The 21,258-nt window shown below is 39.4% G+C and overlaps 1 protein-coding gene and 1 pseudogene across 1 annotated transcript; one reads left to right on the top strand and one right to left on the bottom strand.

Moving 5' to 3' along the window:
• Positions 1-136: 136 nt before the first annotated feature.
• Tspyl1 (TSPY-like 1) lies at positions 137-13,079 on the bottom strand. The gene is made up of 3 exons (XM_013507351.1): positions 13,008-13,079; positions 3,066-3,197; positions 137-2,971 (listed from the first exon to the last, which is right to left on the bottom strand). Exons 1-3 carry the CDS (start codon positions 13,077-13,079, stop codon positions 1,673-1,675), a joined length of 1,503 nt encoding a protein of 500 aa, XP_013362805.1. The 3' UTR covers positions 137-1,672.
• Positions 13,080-13,227: 148 nt separating this feature from the next.
• Positions 13,228-19,752, top strand: LOC102010942 (annotated as a pseudogene).
• Positions 19,753-21,258: the final 1,506 nt, after the last annotated feature.

Genomic DNA, 21,258 nt, shown 5'->3' with positions numbered 1-21,258 from the left:
AAAAAAAAAAAAAAAAAAGCAATTTTTGGTCATCCTGTATTTAAATAATTGGACTGGTAAGTAGTTAATGAGTCCAAAATCTGTTACTAACAAACTGTGTGAACCATTTCATTCAAGCGTGTTTGGAGGCAGGAAATCTAACACAGTAACATGCTTTTATTCTATCATAAACACAAATATGGTACATTTCAAATTTAACACAGCAATCTCACAAGTAATTAATGCAATGAAGGAAAAGAGACACATCCATTACTAAGCTGTTACCAGAACAAATTATCCAAAAAAAAAAAAAAAAAAATCAAGCCACGTACTTTTTGCGGATATTTTTCCATGAAGGGAGTAACTTGACAAGTCTCATAAAGACCAAGTTATCCAAACTATGTTTCCATGAATACAACTTAAGGGAAAAAAGAACAAGTTGAAAACTCTTAGGAATATTCACTTAAGTCTCAATACTGTACAGGAAAGTACAATTGTCATTCTACCAAATGTTCCAAAGTTTACAAAAAAAAAGCCATACAATTTTCGCAGTAATCATTAACAGAAAATAACAAGTATTAATGAAATAACACAATATTAACCTTCCACATACATCATGTCACATAAAAAAAAACATTCAAAATTGCACTGTACCTTTCAAGAACCCTTTTCCACACAACCTATTTAACAATCCAAAATCCCTGCAATTTTTTCTGTTTCTATCCTGAGAAAGTGTCTCCTCCCATTACTATGGACAGAATAAGACTGATAGCTCTGTCAGCCCAGTCTTCATTATCAGCTCAATTTCTACCTGCCTTATTTCTGCATCTAGCCTTTTGTTCAGTTTCCCCTCACCTCTCACGGTCTGTTTAACTGTCCTATCAATTATAAAGCAGATTTTTGCCTTTCTCTCCAAGTACATCTCCCTTTAAGCCCACTACACTTGTTAAAGAGTGTGGGGAATTATGAAGCTGGGAGAGGGGACAATCAGATCTCTCTACCACCAGATCTGTGAAGAGCTCACACAAATAAAAGCCTGCTTTTTCAGGCGTTTCTGAATTATCTTTTTTAAAGTTTTTTTGTTTTTTGTTTTTAAAATAGGAGAAAAAGGTTAATGTGGAGACATAGCTGCTGGCAACACTCAAAGGAGTGAGCATAGCTAATAGTAGGCAACATTAGAAGGTAACTAGTGGAGCAGGAAGAGTCACAAAGTAACATACATTACAGAAAAAGTGGTCCACTGTTAATCTCCCTTGACAACATTAATGCTCAGCAATTATCCACAGACTGAGTGCCTGAACTGCCAGATGCAGAGCAGTATGAACAGAATGTGCTCCAACCCAAATGGTAGAAAGATCAGAGGCCCTTGGAAAAACGGTCCATGCAGTGTAGATCAGGTAGTGCAACCTACAACATCACTGGTTTGTCTTAGAAGTAGTGTGATCTATTGCCATGGATCATGGGATATTAACACAGAAGAACATGAACGCCAAGTATTAAGGAGCATGTCCGTAGAAGTCTCAATCTTGAAGCTGAAAGAACTGAATATCCAGAGAGAAGGGTACAGAAAGTTCAGCCAAAAAATAAAAACAAAAACAGAAATAAAGTCATACCACCCATGGCTCTTGCCCAAGCGTATGTCCAGCAAGAGGTGGTAGGGGACTTTGTGCAGCAGAATTCCCAAAGGTAGAGATTAACCTGATTGGAAACCGAAGGGCCTGGGGATCTCCACTGGCTCTCTTAGGGGTCGACGCCTCGCTCTACGTACTCCTTCACGCAACAGGTAGTACTGCAGTGGGTCTGGCCAGAGATCCTCTTTGATAATCTCAGCAATTCTGTCAGACTCTGGAAGACTGTGGTCTGAAAACCAGGTAAAGAAGCTGCAGATGAGGTCTTGGTTTCTGCGAATGAAGGTCTGGGGTTCGTGTCCCCTTCGCCATATGATTGGAGTGGAAAGAGACACCACTCGGCCGGAAGATCTGACCTCAAATTCCTTGACGATCAGCTTATTTCTGAAGTAGGGGTTTCTTCTAAAGAAGAATTTGAACTTGCAGCCAGTTCTAGGATGTCTCAGTTCCTTCACCTCCAAATTGGTCACGTACCTTAACATATCTGCATCTTGTCCCCTGACCATGGCGGACAGCTGGGGGTGGTTCCTAAAAGCGGTCATCCAGAAGCCCGGGATACTCTGAATGATGTAGTTCCTTCGCTCCAGGTAGTGCCGATGCATCCGCCCGAACTTCTGCTCCAGGTGTTGGAAGGCCCTGTCCGCCTGGGCATTCACAGTGTCCAGTTCCAGCTGGATGGCCTCCAGAGGATCCCTGTACAGATCCATATTCAGGGCCCAGGGTCCCGCCTCCTTCACCTCTCCTGGGCTTCCGTCTTCCTCCGCCATTTTCTTTTCTTCACCCACCGGCGCCTCCACCACTACGGCCGCCTCGGCTCCCTCCTCCTGCTCCATCCCTTCCTCCACCCCGACTTCAGGCCCCGCCTCTTCTTCCACTGCTCCGGGGCTCTCCGCGCACTTCTCAGCCGTCGCTCCCTCGCCCTTCGGTCGGCCCGTCCCCTCGGACGCGCGCCTCTCTGCGGCGCGGGTCTGGAGGGCTTCCGCCCCGTCCGGAGCGCCGGTTTTCGGGCGGCCGTCGGTCGCCAGCCCCGCCGCCAACTCGGCGGCAATGGCTAAGCCCCCAGTGGAAAGCAGCGCCTTCTTCTGCTGGGCCCGGGACTCCGCGCGACCACGACCCGCGTCGACTCGGGCCCAGGCAGCACGGCCGCAGTCCGTGGGGTCGCCGGGGACGCCTGCCTCCTCCGACAGCCGGGGCGACTCCTGGCTCCCCTCACCCGCCTCCGCCATCACCTGCGTCACCTCGGGGTCCCGGCGGAGCGTCAGGCGGCGGTCCGGATCTCCCGGCGCGCGGAGAGCTGGCCAGGGATGCTCAGGCTGGAGGTCTGCGAGGGAGGGGTCCCTTCGACCTCGTCCAGGCCACGCTTGCTAGCAGCAGGAAACGGCCTCTCTTCCTCTCAGAGACGCGCTCGAGAGCAAGACCGAAACACTGCCAGTCTCGCGAGCTCTCTGGAGCGGTAACGTCAGGAGACCACGCGGGCCGGGAAGCGCCGCCTGAGCCAACCACAGCAACCCTCGCGAGCGTCTCCGGGGCGATGACGTCAACACAGGCTTTGGAGAGCTGGCTGACCTTTGGGATTGGTTCCTTCGTTGCCTATTAGACCAGCGAATTCTGCTTTACTTCTGTCAATGTAACCGGTGAAACTGTACTTGTGTAGTATTTAAGTAAATAAATGTAGGTCGCCCCATTGAAAACAGTGATGACCTGCTTGCAATGCTTCTATAAACTGCCCGCAGCTTGTAGGGATCATATCACATGCAAAAATCCGTGTTTCCCTGGAGTTTAGATCAGGCTGACCCAGCAAAAGGGAGAAGAGGAGGGCAGGAGAAAGGTGGGAGAAGGTGTTAAACTTCTAGGTGTTAAAGGTGTTAAACTTCGAAATTGGAGGAAAAAACCAAAATCCTAGGGACGAAGACAGGCTCTAGAAGCTGGGAAAGTAAGAAAGTGGATTCACCCTTAAAGCTCTCAAAGGAAAACCTTAATTTTATGATGTCTAACCTCCAAAACTATAAGACATTAAATTTCTGTCATTTTAGCCTATTACATTTGTTTTAAAATTCTTAGCGATGCAATATGAAATGCATACAGCCTGGGGTAAGTTCGGTGGTATCTATGCAGTGGCTCAGGTTGTTTCTGACAACAACTTCTTTGCATTAGGCCTTTCACAGAAGCTGTGAATTACCACAGCTTGAGTCTCTCTTTGTTTTTTTTTGTTTTTTGTTTTTTTTTTGTTTTTTGTTTTTTTTTGAGTCTCTCTTTGGATGACAAAATCAGGAACATATTTAAGAAATGAACAGAAAAAATAAAATTAAAGCCCAAATGTACCCCAAAAGAAATTAGAGAAGATGGAGCTGCGAGAGAACTTGGTCGTGATTATATTTACCTAAAGCTTCCAACATTACCTTACAGAAAGTGTTAAATAAAGTAGGAAATAAGCAGAATAGTTTCTTCTGCTTGCAACCTGGTGCTTACAGACGAGAATATGGATTACTACTTTGCTGTCCTCCCTGTCAACTGGAAAGGCAGAGGGCTGCTTTATGTGGTAACAAAGTCCTAATGAGGAGTGTGTATATATATATATCAAAGCTTCTAAAAACAGGAGATCCACAGAAATAATTTTGTCTTTACAAATAATTTACATTTGTGTGGTCACACTGTGTGACAAGCTTTGGGAAAAACACTGTATTTGGGTGAGCTTATAAAGCAGAGCCTTAAACCATCATTTCCAATTCTTCCCTCCTTTCCGGAAAAGCCAAAGTAAGGATTCCAGACCTTTTTTTATTTATCTCTGCAAGAAATACGCATAGACTAGGCATGGTGCAGATATGTAGTCCTAGAGGCAGGAGGATAATAGCAAGTTCAAGCCCAGCCTGGGCTACATAGTGAGTTCAAGGCCAGCTTGAACAGTATAGCAAGACCCTATTTCAAAAAACAAACAAAAAAGAAATATGTATAGATCTTATGATCTTTGAATTACTTTTCATATAGATAAGACTGAATAATTACCTTTCCACAAGGCCTGCCTCTTTCTAATTGCTGTTAAATCACCTTCTATCTGGAAAGTGAAAGTTTTAATCTTTTTTATTTTAAACAGATAAGAACAAAGACAAAATAACAAAAAAAGACAAAACAAACAAAAAATATAAAAATGATACAGAATTTCAAAACACAAGGGTAGGAAATCAACAATGGTTGTTGTATTACTTATTATTATCTTCAAAGTAGTTACTCAGATTACCAGATATAGGAATGCAACATTGATCAAACAATTAAACATTAACTGTCTCTTTCAATAAACCAATAGAAATTAGTAGTACAACTATCTTAGCTATCTTGTGTATATATACATACATTTTTTCTCCTTCTTTCTTTTCTTCTTTCATCCCAGTTGTTCTTTGCTATTGAGCAATTTCTTTCCCTTTCACAATACCTATTGTACCTTTCAGATTTTAATTACCCTTTGAAGTTCTTACACTAGGGAGACAATACGATGTTTACACATGCGAGTCTGATTTATTTCACATATGAGTATGGTCTGTAGTTGCATACATTTACCTATAAAAGCCTCAAACTTTTCTTTATAGCTGAGTAATACTCCACTGTATAAAAATACCACATCTTTTTTAGCCACTCCTCAGCTGATGGGCATTTGGGTTGTTTCCAAGATTTAGCTATGACAAATTATGCTGCTATAAACATGGGTGCACATATATCCCTGTGGTATGATGCTTTTAATTCTTCTGGGAAAATACCCAGAAAGGAAATAGATTAAATGGGACCTTACTGGGTTAAATAACCTTTAGCTATTGTAGGCTGATCAGGCTTGCAATCTCCCAAGCAGGTGGACAGTGAAGGCTTAAATAAATGAGACAATGGAAATGATTTCAGGGCTCCAGGATGGACTAACTCTCTAACAGCTTCAATTTTCTCTGAGTTTAGCCAAAGACTTCTCTGGGCACCCCGCAGTTATTTGGTTTACAAACAAAGGAGGAGGATACTCAAGAAAAGGCAGAAATCTGGGCAGGACTTTTCCAAGTAATACATTATGTTAATTTAGGAGAACTATGTTATCTCCAGGAAGGCCTTCACAGCAGGAGTGAGATGCCTGCAGCTACAGTCTCCTTTCAGTTAATTGGTGTTGGAGCCGGAAGTCCTCAGCTGTGGCCTTATCTTGTCCTTTGAGGTGTCACAGCTTCAGAGGCCAATACAGGCCTCAGCGTGACTAGCAGAGGTTTACTTACTATGAGTACACTGCCTATCTTCAGACAAGGTCCCTAAGCTTCAGACAACTCACAAGTAAACATGGAAAGCCAATTGGTTAATATTAAACCTGCTCAGAGCCACTTTGTAGTGGTCTCCAAGAGGACCTCTAATCCTAATTTTCTGAGGGATCTCCAGACTGATTTTCAAAGTGGTTGCACCAGTCTATGAAAGTTTTAATTTAGCCTGAAGTGGAGACTTTTATTACTACGATATGTTTTCTGGTTTTGTTTTGTTTATGCGGATAGGAATTGTAGACTTTAACCATTCCAGAAGATGTGGCTTTATTTATCAAAGTCATCATTATGATGTCTATACATGTATCAATACTCTTACTAATAATGTTAGAAAAGATTCCATTGACAGGTTTTATAAGTCAACATAATAGGGGCATCGCTAAATATAACTACCCTGGCTAGCTTTGAGATGTTTTGGAAGAATTATTCCTTCTCTTCATTTCAATACATTTGAAAGGCTGTGACATGTATTATTTGACTAAGCTATATAGAAAATGAGGAAAAATTAAAATTTTTCTAATTGTAATTACTTAAAAATCAGGTTTGATTCTGGTTATAACTCTTCTTTATAGATGATAGAGAATCCAGTTTTAGGTTTCGTTTTAGGTAAGTACTTGGGTGGAGGAGGATCAAGGAAAGGCAAAGATTTTAAAAGAAAAAGTGGATAAACATATTCCATGTCCTATCTTTCTTAAAAGAATCTTTACTTAGAAAATAATTCTAGAATTTCAATTTTTACCAAGGCATATCTACTTAGGGAGTTATTTTGCCATACAAGAAAAAAATAGATGTATATGGTTTGTTTTTGCCACAGGAAAATAATAGTTATTAGGATTATTATATGTGGAATTTTTTTTTTTATATTCTAGTTCTTAAAAGTCTCTTGTGTCTCTTATCTAAGACGTGTCCTCTGTGGGACATTCTTTCTCTAGGCAGATGCGTCCCCTTCTTTAGGACCTACCACAAACTTATTTTGCCTTAAAGTATGGGGGGCACTTTGCCTGCGCTTAGTTGTCAAATTTTATAAAAGAAGAAACAGTAATACCAAGAGGTTAACTAACTTAACCAAAATCTTACATATAGTAACTGTTAAATTCTTTCTCCCTTTGGAGAACATTTTTTAACCTTACAGTTCATTAATCTTCCTTCCTAGAATTCCTACGATTCTATGAGCTATCCCATGTAATTTATTGCTTAGTTATACCCTTTCTTGTAGTGACTGTTATGGTTTTATAAATATCAGCCTCATCATCCCAACACTCTAATATTATCTTGGGCTAGGAACACAGTTACTGCTGCTTTTCCCTTTACTCACTTAGCATGGATTTTGGCTTTGTTGAATTGGATAAAAATAAACTTTAAGTGATCTTAGAAAAACTAATAGTGTATTTACACACAGTATATTTTATTTGAAAGAGGAAAGTATTTTGGCTAGGCTTCATAACTAACTTTTTATTTTTTGAACATAGAATATATTGTTACATGACACAACTATTTTTCCTTTTTTATTAGTATACGCTTATAGTACCTAGTGGTTACATCTTCTGTGGGTAGTTTGTACAGGCACAGACTATTCTTTCTTTCCCTGTCAACCCATCCCTCCCAGCTTTACATTTGCAAATGCTCTAACTCCATTTTTTGTTCAATTCTCTTTTTTTATCCCTTTTCCATTCTTTCCCTCCCTCCTCCCTCCATTTCTTGACCCCCTTTAAATTTGAAAAACATCTTTTGTCTTAGTTACTTTTTTTCATTGCTGAGACAAAAATACCCAACACCCAAAGTTAAAGGAGGAAAGGTTTATTTTGGCTCACAGTTTATAGAGGCTTCAGTCCATAATCAGCTGGTTCCAAGGCAAGGAGGCAAGACAAAGGGACATTGCAGAGGAGAAACAGTTCGTGGCAGACAGAAGACAGAAGGCACCAAGCAAGCAGGGTACAAGCAATAAGCAAACACACCAGCTTTCCTTCTGCCTCTTATGTTTTTATCCAGGCTACCTGCTTAGTTAGGGTGGGTGGCACTCACCCAGGGTGGGATGCCCTCAACCCTACCTAGAACTATGTCAAACCAATCAGCGGATGGTAGGGACTCGGTTGTCTCTCGGTGGTCCCTGGGAGAAAACAGTAAGGGGATTTAGAAAATAAAGACAAGAGACAAAAGTTGGGGTCAGTTGGAGTGGCCTCTTCTTACCTAATGGGCAAGAGGACTGACTAACAACAGTAGGGGCATTTATTTATACCTTTGCAAGGTTAGTATCAGGAGACACAAGTTGCCTAGCAAATGATGACTGAAATTTTCCAGGCAGGATGTTTTTCTCAAGACTGAGGTAGCTTGACTGCTTCTGGCACTCTGGCTCTGTCTTGCCCTCACACACATAACCAGATTTCGGCTTCAGCCACTCCCAACAGTTAACTAATTTACTAATCACATACCCTTAATCTGAGCATCACACACTCTAGATCCAGCTACCTCTGAAACAGTCCCACCTATGAATACTTAAGGCTTTCAAGGGGACATCTAGACACAAGCCATAGCCTCTCCCTACTTTATATTCTACTTTTTTGTTCTTTCTTTATATTTTGAGTTTCTCATATGAGAGAAATCCTGTGATATTTAAAGCTGTGTCTCTGATTTATTTCACTTAACATTATTGTCTCAAAGTACATCCATTTACCTACAAATGTCTCAAGTTTATCTTTCTTTATGGCACTGTAATACTCCACTGTGTATAAATACCACATTTTCTTTGTTCATCTGTTGGTGGGCATATAGGTTGTTTTCAAGATTTAGTTTTTATAAATTGTGCCACTATAAATATGGGTATGCATGTATCACTCTAGTATGATGACTTTAACTCTTCAGGGAAGATGCCTAGCAAGGGAATAGATAGGTTCAATGGAATTTCTATTTTTCTTCGTGAGAAATCTCCATATTTATCTTCATAGTGGTTTTACTAGTTTACACTGCCACTAACAGTGTAGAAGGGCTCCTTTTTCCCTGCTTGCCTCACCAACATTTGTTATTACTTGATTTTTTGATGATGGCCATTCTTTCTAGAGTAAGATGGAAACTCAGGATTGTTTTAATTTGGATTTCTTAAATGACCAGCGATGTTGAACATTTTTTCATGTATACATTGGCAATTTGTACTTCTGAGATGTGTCTATTCATTTCAGGACCCATTTTTGACTTGGTCTTTTATTTGGGGACATCTAAATGTTTTGAGTTCTTTATATATTCTATATATTAGTCCTCTATCAGAGGAGTAGTTGGCAGAAATTTTTTCCCATTCTATAGGTTGTCTCCTCATTCTGTTGGTTTTTTCCTTTGCTGTGCAGAAGCTTTTTAATTTAATATAATCCTGTTTGTTGATTCTAAGTATTATTTCTTATGCCACTGGGGTTCTATTCAGCAAGTTATTGCCTACACCTATATCTTCCAGAGTTTTACCTATTTTACACTCCAGCAAATTAAGTATTTCTGTTTTACTGCTTCAATCTTTGATCCATTTTGATTCTAGTTTAATGCACAGTGGGAGATATGGATCTAAATTCAATCTTTCAAATGTGGATAGCCAGTTTTCCCAGCACCATTTGTTAAAGAGGCCATTGTTATGGTTTGTGTCTAGGTGTCCCCCCAAAGCCTTGTGCAGTCATGGGGTGGGCTTCTAGAGTTTTTGATTGACTCATGATCCAATGGGATTATGGGTGTGAGTGCTACACCCGCCCTGCCCTGGGTGTAGCAGAGTGGATAGCCTGCATACAGTATAAAGGTGGGAAGGAGTCTTGCTTGCTGCTGCTACTCCCTTTTGGTCTTGTTGCCTCTGCCACCATGAACTGTTGCCCTCTGCCATGTGCCACCTTGCCTTGGAAACAGCCAAGTATGGACTGAAACCTCCACAAACTGTACACTAAATAAATCTTTCCTTCCTTAATTGTGGGTGTCAGGTATTTGTTTCAGCAATGAGAGTAACCAAGACAGCCATCTTTCCTTCAGTGTATGTTTTTGGCCCCTTCATTGAAGTTTCAAATAGTTGAATGGCTGAGGCTGTTTTGGCATCCTCTATTCTGTTCCACTGATCCACATGTCTGTTTTTTGTGCCAGTACCATGCTGTTCTTATCACAGTAGCTTTTCATTATAACTTCAAATCTAGGATTGTGCTGCCTCCCACTTTGCTATTGTTAGTGAGAACTGCTTTTGATAGTCTGATTGTTCTCTTCTGTTTCAATATAAATTTTTATATTGTTTTCTCTAGATCTGTGAAGAATGCTGCTGGTATTTTTATTGGGATTGCAATAAATGTATATATCAGTTTTGGAAGTATACCCATTTTGACTACTGTGATTGATGTTGTTCTTTCTAATTTCTTTTTCAGTAAATTTATTATTAGTGTATAAAATGCTATTGATTTTTGTGTGTTGACTTTGTATCCTGCCTCCTTGTTGAATTCTAGGAGACTTTTGGTGGAATTTTTGGTCTTCTGAGTAGAGGATCATGTCATGTGCAAATAATGGTACTTTGACTTTTTCCTTTCCTATGTGTGTCTCCCCACTTTTTTGTCCCTTCTCTTGTCTTATTGGTCTGGCTAATGTTTGGAGGACTATGTTAAACAGGAGTGGTAATGGTGGACATCTTTTCAGTTTTTTCCCCATTTAATATAATGTTGGCAGTGGGTTTGTAATAAATAGCTTTTATCAGATTGAAATAAAGTCCTGCGCTTTCTGTACCTTCTTCAGGGTTTTAATCATGAATGGATGTTGGATTATGTCAAAGGCAGGTTTTCTTTTTGCATCTGTGAAGAAAATCATGTGACTTTTCTCCTTGCTTCTGTTTATGTGATGAATAATATGTATTGATTCGTGTATATTCAACCATCCTTGCATCATTGGGTTGCGGGACCCAATCATCTTTTCTGGCATTCTGTTTTTTGCATTCTGTTTGCCAATATCTGGTTGAGGATTTCTTCACCTATGTTCAATAGAGGGATTGACCTGTAGTTCTCTTTTTTAGTTGGATCGTCATCTTGTTTTGGAACCAGGGTAATGACTTCACAAATGACTTTGGGAGTATGCCTTCCCTTTCAGTTGGTAGGTTTTTCATTTCTGCTTCAATTTTATTGGCTGTTATTGGATTATTCAGGATTTTTAAGTATTTTTGGTGCAGTTTTGGTAATTCACATGTATCTAGGAATCTTTCCTCCCCTTATACATTCACCAATATATTGATGTGCAAGTTTGTGAAGTAGTGGGTAATCATATTCTGGACTTCAGCAGTGTCCATTGTGTTTTCACTTTTTTCATTTCTAATTGCATTGATTTGTTTCTTTCCTTTTTGGTTAAGATTGGCTATGGGTTACTCTGTTTTATTTACTCTTTTGCAGAGCCATGTCTTCAATTCATTGATTCTCTGTAACTTTTTTCTTGTTTTGGGGGGGATTTTTTTCTCCATTTCATCAATTTCTGCTCTGATCTTTATACTTTCCTTCCTCATACCCTTTGTGTTGTCTTCTGATTTTTCATTAATTCCATTTATTCTTAAAGTAGTCTTCTTTATATCATCTAGCAGCTGTTGGTTCCATTTTCATGTTCTCTTGTTGTTTTTAAGGTGTCACTCACTAATTGATTGCCAACCACAGCCCTGTCTTCTAGCTCTGACATTCTGTACCCACATTGGTCAATTTTACTATCCATATTTTCAATAGAATTTTTAATCTCCCTTATTTTTCTTTGAAACTTTTTTATGGACTCATCCTTTTCTGTCCTGGGCATTCATGCATGTCTTCTTTTAGCTCTGCTAGTTTTTTATTAGTGTATTCTCTAGACTCACTGATCATTTCCTTCACTAGGATCACTGCCTGTTTAATTATATCTTCTTTGAGTTGACTAAACATCTTGTTGATCCATTTTATTACTTCTATTGTTATCCTTTCAGGTATTTCATCTGTGCAGCCTTTGATTCCACCCTCCCCCCCTTGATCTCCCCTAGATTGGCTTTGAGGGAATTGAGAATTTTGAAAGCATTTTTCCTTCATTTTCTGCTGCTTCTATTTTTTATTTGTTTGCTTGTTTCCTGTGTTGAGGCTTGCAGATTGATTATAATGGGTAGCTCTGTTGCTAGTATAAAGACCTTTTTAGTTAATGTCTACTTATCAAAGTTGTTCTCTGGGCATCACTAGCTATTGGCCTTTGCCTCTGTCCCCAGATCCAACCACATCCATTTATTTATGACACTATTTATTTTATAGACCTGCTACCCAATTCTTCAACAATGGACAGCAAGACAATCTACATATTGGCATGCAGAGAAAACAAGTTCATAGCAGCAACTATGTCAGCTTGGCTAAAGTAGTAAAATAAAAAATAGTGTCAAATACAAACTAGATACTGGCATACCCTAAGAACTAATAATGTACCACTCTCAGCCATAGAAAAGAAATCTGTAATTATAGTGTAAATACTAGGGCCAACCAAATATTAATCTCCAGTAAATATGTACTCAAATAAAAGTTTTATCTCTATAAACAATAGAACAGTTTTCAACCATAGTAAGATATTTTTAACTATCTATAGATTCTTAAAACTTAAGGGGCATGCTTGTAAGCATAGAGGTAGTGGGAACTGGGAACCTGAATTAAGGAGCAAAAGGAAATTATTAGTATTACTAATAGGTAGATGGTAGTATTACTAATAGATTAGATAAAAGTGACAAAAAAAAACAACAAGGAGAAATATAAAAAATAGAGACTAAATTAATGGAAAAGAATAAAAAATAAAAAGGGAACAAATTAAGAGAGGACAAAAGAGAATAAAGGAATTAATGAAACAAATAAACAAGGATTAATTTTTTTAAAAAAGAGAGAAAAGAACATGGGAGATGAAAATCCAAAGTCCACCAAAAAAATCAATAGAGGGAAAAAAAATTTTAGTCAAAAGAAGAAAGAAATAAAAGTCTTACGTGTTCCCGGATAATTGGTTTACTTCCAGAGTCTTTGGAGTCCAGCAAGTCACAGCCCTCCCCAGGCAGTTTTACAGCTTGTGAGTTTGTGAGGTGACTCCTCTACTCAAAGGTCCTCTGCTTATAAACCCCAGTCTGTTGTAACTGTCCAAGCCAAGGCTCGTCCCCACTCACATTCGTGAACTGGAAAGCAACCAGACCGCTGGCTTCCTCTGGGTGTAGGCTGCCAGGCAGGCTCACAAGCATTCCTCCGGACTCAGCGCCATCACCTTCAGATCCAGCCCTCTCTGAAAGCCAGCCTTGCTGAGCCTAGCTCCCCACCACCAGATGCAGGCCCTCTGTCTTTCCTGGACTGAGCCTGAACTTCTCAGGGGGTGTGGGAATGTAGAGAAACATGGGGGACAGGCAAGGAAAGGTAAGAGCCCTGGTGAGGTTTCTGGAAAACCCTGACTAAAAAGAGTTGAATCTTTGAGAGAGCAATTAAGAGAAGCAGGGAGAACCAACACACAGCTCGGCCCCTCTCTGTGCCAAGGCTCCCAGTTCCATCCTCTCCACCTCCAGGTAAGTATAACGGAGACAAAGGGGAGGGCTGTATTACAGAAAACTCACTTGGAATATAAAACGTACACTCACACACATCCTTACCACATTGCTGCACTAAAATTTCCGTGTACCCTTTTACTAATTGCTTATAAGGCCCACCCTAAGTTTTAGAGATAGCACCTTTGGCAGCACAAAGAGTGTCAAATGAGTTTATCCAAGAATTTGCACATAGGCAGTAGAGAGCGTCCGTGGCGCTATCAGGGGTCTCAGAGCCTAAAATAGCCAATCAAGTTTTAACAAATTTCCGAGGGGAGAGTCTGTTTTTCACCATATAATAAAAGGGATTAAGAACAAAGACCCGTAAGCACTGGCTCTAAGCACCCTAACTTACTCCAGAAAAGTAGCTATCTCCTCACTTCTCTGCTCTTTCTAATAAAATGATTTTATTCTCCTTTCAAATATAGCTCTAATTTTTTACTTATATAAGTTGGCAATTCCTGGATAAATGAAATTTACCCTCAAAAGATCTGACAGGGGGATCTATGTCTAGCTAGCACTCTTTCCCACTCTGTCTCCTTTGGCTATTTCTCACTCAGTCACAGTGGTAGGGTAACACTTCAGCCCTGGAGTGAAGCTTTAGTGTAGGCGTTCTGTGACCCAGTCCTTCATGATCAACCCCTGCCCCAAATGGCACCTGTTTAAACTCTCTCTGGCAGCATGGTGAATACTGCACTAGATTTCTTCTTTAACTCTATGAAGAAGTCACTCTCTGGATAAAGCCCCATACTGCTTTGGTTGGGTTTGGTTTGGTTTGGTTTTAATTTGCATGCACCAGCTGTGGGCTTTTCTTGGGGCTAGAACAATTGACCCATCCATTGTTTTTCCATGAAGCATCCACCTTTTCCAGGCAACCTTGCCTCTTCTCTGAGATGGTGACCTATTTCCTGATAGGTCAGTCCTTTGATAGTCACAAGTGTTCCCTGTCCTGGGGGGACCCAAGGTGTGGAGCATGCTTGGAAATGGAAGTTTGCTGCTGGAGGTTGGTGGCATCCTGCCTCATGTGGTGGGTGGGGACATGACAGGACATTTGGCAACTGAATGTAAGCTGCATTATCTAAAAGATGACCAGGTCTTTCTTAATTAGTTCTACAGAAAATGTCCACAAAAAACGTGAAGCTATCCTTTACCATATTAATGAATTACAGGTCTTTCAGGAAGTGATTTCTCAGTAGGCAAAGAGCTTAGCAGAACTTTAAGTTTTTCTTTTTTCAGAAAGATAATTTCTAGTTATAGCTAATGACAGCTTTTACTTATTTTGTGCTTCTGCTATACGAGCCACTGTTATAAATACCATCCCATGTAGTATATCACTTAGTTCCTATAAGAATTCTGCGAAGCAATGGCATTGTAACTTTCATTTTACTCACTGTGAAACTGAGGCAAGGAGAGACTGAGTTACTTTCCCAGAATGGCTTAGAAAATGATAGACTGATCATTTGAACCCAGAAAGTTTGACTCAGGAATCTGTGCTCTCTGAACAAAATGTGAAGTCACTTCCTTAAAATGAGAGCATAATATCATCTTTATTTAATGTTAAGTTGGCACACATTCTCTGCCTCATCCCATTTCTCCTGTCCACGAGCATATTTATATTTGTCTGGAAAGTGTCCACATATTTGTTTTCTATTTAAAAGAAAAGCAGTTTTTCATCACCCCCAAATTTAGTATTTTGGACCCTGTCCAACTAAATGCTACCTTTTGTGACTATGTTTCTAAAACAGTCTTTACTTTCCTGAAATGGGATTCATACATAATATACCCACCTCACAATTAAATAGAAACACTCAAAATAGTGGTAACTCTATGAATGCAAATAAAATAACTTAAAGTAATTTCTGTATTAATATGCAATGGCATTGACATGCCTCCATTATCAGAAACAGGAAAGTACAGTTAAACCCTGGATTATGAGTAACTTGGTCTGCAAGTGTTCTGCAAGATGAGCAAACATTTCTAACAAATTTTAACTTGATAAATGAGTGATGTCTTGCAATACAAGTAGTACTTCACACCAAATGTCACATGATCACGACTGGCTCTCTGTTTGCCTTGCCATTTTTATATACAAGTGCTTTGGTTTATGAGCAGAACGAATTACTCTCACAAACCAAGGTTTTACTGGAGTTAGAAAGTTATATCTGTTGTCAAAATCCCTACTTATGGAGACTAACACATATGTCTTACTTGTAGGTCAAATATATTGGTTATGAGGTTTTTTGAAATAGCAACCCAATCCTGCTAAATTTCTGGAAAAGAAACAGGAAATGCTCCCCTTGGTTACCACCATACTACATTTCTTCCTTTGTAAGAAATACATTTTCATTTTAAAATGCTTTTTATGTATGGTATTCCCACAGACTCTCTGTAGAGGGAGCAGCTGGTCTTTAAGCAAAGGATGTGCCTGCCCTATAACTGAGGAAGAACTATGGAATGGTGCTTCACTCTAAGGAAAATACTCTTGTAATTGGAATGGAATCATAATCATGTATTTCCACCAAAGTGTGATTATTACAAAGTAGTTTTCTGAAGCAATCTTAGGTTTATTAATGGCTTCCAATAATCAGTTCAAAAACAAGGTGTCTCATTTAAGCCTCCTATTCTGGTTTACATTATAGCTATACTACTCACTAGCTGTTTAATGTTGATAAGCTACTTCATCTCTTTGAGGCAGTTTCATCCAAGGTAAAATGGAAATTTTAATTTGTACTTACAGGCCTATTATGAAGATTAAGTAAGATACATGTAAAAATATCATTACAAGTTTTCAGTGAATAGAAGATGGTACCACAGCTTGTAATTTAAGTGCTAAAACATTTAAAAATTAAATCACAAGGTATGATCAACACTAAATTCCTGATTTTCTGTATATATGAAGTCTATAGTAGTTCAGAGAAGAAAGAAGTCCATGTAGGCAAGTGTGGTCAGTAACAGCTTCAGGTAAGAAATGAGACTGGATTTGAATCCTACCAAGGGTAAGAACTGAATAGTTTGAGAAAGAAATGGGGCATCAGGATGTGGGAACCATACTTGTTCTCTGTGCCATCTATTTCAACACGCTTCTACACCTGTGTTAATAGCTGTATGCGGCTACTTAGTCAAAATTAAATAAAATTAAAACTTAAGCTCATCAGCCACACTAACTCTATTGGTATCAACATCTAACTCCGGGTGCCTGTATTGGAGAGCATGCAACATTTCACTGTGGTGGAGAGCTCCCTTGTACAACATTGATCATTATCCTGAAGACATAATCTTCAGTGCTAGGGAAATGGGGTTGCTGGCACTAAAATGGCATACAACAGAGACAGAAGGTAATACGTTGGATAGCACTTTATGGAGAAAAAAAACTTTGGAATTTGGTGCTTTTAGTTAGTATTTTTTGATAAAAATTCTGTATATTTATAATTGGGAGAAAATATTTTAACTAGAAGTACTTATCTGCTGACTCAATAATATCAAAAGATAATCCAAATTCTTTATCCCTTTATATAAAACTCATAGACTTAAAATAAATTACAAAGCCACTAGTGTTTAGAGCAAGGAATGAAGCTGCGTGTCTCAATTTCAGGAAGTGCTAGTTGAAAGATTTGTGTCATACATTAGCTACTTAAATAATCAAAAACAGTATGATTGGTGGGACAACCTTTTACCATACTTTCTGTAAGGTAAAATAGTGCAGCAAAATAATTCTAAAGACAATAATCTATGCAAAACAATGAAAACAGTTATATAGATTTTTTTAAAGTTATGAGTCATAGTGATTTGTTTGAATATTAAAAATTGATAGTCAAACCATTTAAGAAATATAGCTTTTATATTTGAAAGCATCTCAAAATTCTAAGGTTTATAAATTTCACCTACTATTTAGATGAACAATTATAACCTTTTAAGTGCTGCTCCCGTAAATTTGTGCTAGTTACCATTCATCAAACTACTAAAACTCACATATATTTCTACAAAAACACCAAAAACTTTTTTACAGTATGAGTATGGACCCAGGGTCAAAGAATCTTTTTAGAACAACATTTTCTATGGTAAAATAAAACAGACTTTTCATGAACTTTGTTTAAATAAATGTTTATCAAGGTCATTTACTGTTTTCTAAATTAAAATTAATTCAATAAGCAAATTTTATATTGTGGCATCTAACTTATTACTAAGTTGTCATAGCACTTTATCTCTGCCTTGTGAATTTTCTTTGGCTCTAAGACTGTATTACAACTTCCTTTAGTTTGTGAGCAAGCCATTCTGTGCATAGCTGGTTTTTACAGTGTGAAAACTGGATTAGCATATAGTGAGTACTATGTTGAGTGCTTCTCGTATATTATTTATCTCATCTCTCCATAACATAGGTAGTATTCACCTTAGTGTAAAGATTAAGATATCTCAGAGAGATCAAGTGACTTGCCTAAGGTCACATACAATGGAGTGTAGATATAAACCCAGCTTGCCTGACTGCAGAGGTCTTCCCACTTAACTGAGTTGCTTTTCACGTTTCTTGAACTCTTTGGTAATACCTGGGGAACCTGAGGGATAGTGCCAGCTCTTTCCTGATATCTTTTCCAAGGTCATTATCCTTAATATCTGGCACCCAGAAGACTTCCGTGCAGTGTTGGTTGCACTGATTGAATGATTCCACCCAGAAGGCTACCTTAAACCGTTGGGAAAACTTGAATGATAGGATGTTAATCTAAACAGAACATCCAGCTTTTAGGAGGCAAGTGTCCTGAGTGGAAGCATTGGTTAAATGTGAGATGGACGAAGTCTTACACTCTGCGTTTCATGCTCCTGCGGAGTGCTGTTGGGATAGCCAGGGCTGCCAAAGTCATCATTGTCCTCCCATTCGTGTTTGAAAGCCCGATGTACATTTTCAAGACGCTGGCCACAGCGTTGCACGAGAGAGGCCACCGCAGTGTTCCTCTTCTCAGAAGGCAGAGATATCACCCCGTTTTATCGCTACAGCCTCCAGCGCTACCCACGGATCTTCAACAGCACAGCCTCAAACATTTCCATGAAGTCCAGAGTGCACAGTATTTTCTCTGGGAGATTGACAGCAATCAAACTGTTTGGCATACTGGATCATTACACTAAGAACTGTGACATGATTGTTGGCAATCAAGCCCTAACCCAGAATCTGAAAAAAGAGAAATTTGACATGCTGCTAGTGGACCCGGATGACATGTGTGGATTTGTAATAGCTCATCTCATAGGGGTTAAATATGCTGTGCTTTCAACTAGCCTTTGGCATCCTGCTGAGGTGGGGACTCCTGCCCCTTTAGCACATGTCCCAGAGTTTTACTCACTCCTCACAGACCTCATAAATTCCCTGCAAAGGATGAAAAATATGAGCGTTTACCTCATTTCAAGAATAGGAGTCAGCTTTCTGGTTCTTCCCAAATATGAAAGGACAATGCAGAAGTCCAGCCTAGTGCCGGAGAAGTCCGTGTACGACCTGATCCACGGCTCCAGCCTGTGGTTTTGTGCACGGATGTGGCGCTGGAGTTTCCAAGACCTACACTGCCCAAGGTGTTTATGAAGGAGGGATCCTGACCAAAACAGCCAGCCCACTGCCAGAAGACCTCCAGAGGTGGGTGAAGGGCATAGTGAGCATGGTTTCATCCTGGTGTCCTTCGGAGCCAGAGTCAAGTACCTCTCAGAAGACAGTGCTTATAAACTGGCAGAAGCTCTGGGGAGATTGCCCCAAAAAGTGATTTGGAGGTTTTCTGGAACCAAACCAAAGAATCTAGGAAACAACATGAAACTCATAGAGTGTTTACCACAGAATGGCCACTTGGGGGCTCAAGCCTTCCTGAGCCATGAAGGTCTGAACAGTACTTTTGAAATGCTGTATCATGGTGTACCTGTAGTGGAAATCCCACTCTTCAGAGACCATTGTGATACCATGGCCCAGGTGCAGGCTAAAGGCATGGGGATATTGCCTGAGTGGAAGATGAGTCTGCTGGATAGACCACATGCTTCGCCACAACGGAGCGCACCACCTGCAGGCCACTGTGCACCAGATCTCCTTCTGTCAGTATTTCCTGCTGAACATCACCTGTGTGCTCTTCCTCGGTGCTGCCTTGGTTTACTTCCTCTTGTGCTGGGTCACAAAATTTATCTACAGAAAAATCAGAGGCCTGTGGTCTAGAAATAAGCATAGCATAATTAATGGACACTATCACAATGGAATCCTGAATGGCAAATGCAAAAGAAATGGGATACTAAGCATGAGAAGAAAGTGAAATACACCAGAAGCCCAGGTGATGGAAACATCTATGTTCAGCCATTGAATTTTTATCACAATAATTTAGTCTAACAGCTACTAAGAATAAAATGTCAGTAAACAAGTCTAATGCACCCTTATCGGATCTTACTAATGAAATTCTGTGGAATTAAGATAGCTGTAAAGAGCACAAACCTAAAATTCAAAATTATTTTATTCAAATACTGATGCAGAGTTTTGGCACTGAATCTTTCAGAAGCCTTTATTATTTAAATCAATTAAGCAACTGTGTCAGACCTTAGTTTTAAACCTTGATGTGTGTTTGTGACAGGTAAGCAATGGTTTCTTTTCTCTTGATTATGTTTGTGTGTGTGTGTGTGTGTGTGTGTGTGTGTGTATGTGTATATCTCCTAATTTGGAGTATTGTAGTTAGCTGCATATTGTTAGGGTACAACATTCAAGAATGAGGTAAAAAGTTAGGACCAAAATGTTTCTCTCCTAGCATTTCCCATGTGTGAACTCAGAACATTATGGTGAAGAACACTTTTCCCTCAACACTGAATGCAGAGGAAGGAAACAAAAAGAGAAATGACACAGCTTTTTGTACTTTTCATTTTTAAATTTTTTTCCTTTTACTTCCATGTTCTTAGGGCTATGACAATTTTCAGGGCAAAACATATAATTAAGGAAATATATAAATCTGTTGTCACATTTTACTTTAATTTTCTACCTACCAATAATTTTCCTCTAGAAGAATTTTATAGTTTTTCGATTTTGTTTTAATAAGTAACACCGTGGTCAGTGCATAACTAAGACAAAGCAATAAAACTCTGACTTTTGTTCAAAGTACATGTTACTCAGATGACCTTTGCAAACAGAGCCATAGCTTGAATGTTTATTGTATCTGTTTGAAAGCTTTTCCACACTATAAATTTTGAGTGTTCAGGTGTTAGAGTTCCACAGTTTTAACCTAAAGCACCATCTTTTTCATCCCCTTTATTGTTTAGGCCGCACAATCAATAGCACATAGATGCCAAGAGTTTATTTGTTTAAAGTCGAACACTGAGGCTCTCTTTCTTGGTACCTGCTTTGTCTGCAGAGGCCTGAGGTCTTGGTACCAAGTCAGACCACGATGATACACAGACCTGACAAAAATTGTCCCTGTTTGTGCAGAAGAGTTTCTGTTTTCCTCCTGCAGTGCCAACTCAGCAGACTTTTCCATGAGCACCGCTGAGATGGAAGAGTGACAATATTCCTTTAGAGCAGGGATGCAAGTCACAGCCACCAGAAAATCAGGTTCTCCCTGCTGAGGCATTCACTAGGCAGCAACTATAAGTTTATCCCATGTCATTCTGTTTACTTAGCATTTGCACTACACACATCGAGTTTATGCTTTATTTATTTGTAGATTGAATTTGTAGATTGAAATCTCGTGCCTGACAGCTGAGAGGAGCAGAGTGCACTTTTTTAAGTCATTTACTAACATGGAAGATTTGTGCAAATTCTAGAATGCTGTAAATCCTTGTCATATACAGCTGTATTATTCTCTCCCCGGAAGCCAGTCTCCTATAGTAGAAATAATGTCACAAGGATTTCACA

This window comes from Chinchilla lanigera, unplaced genomic scaffold, assembly GCF_000276665.1.
Source record: "Chinchilla lanigera isolate Chin_1 unplaced genomic scaffold, ChiLan1.0 scaffold00125, whole genome shotgun sequence".
In the NCBI taxonomy this organism is placed as follows: domain Eukaryota; kingdom Metazoa; phylum Chordata; class Mammalia; order Rodentia; family Chinchillidae; genus Chinchilla; species Chinchilla lanigera.
The sequence above is the reverse complement of the archived record's forward strand: the minus strand, read 5'-3'. Positions and strand labels throughout refer to the sequence as shown.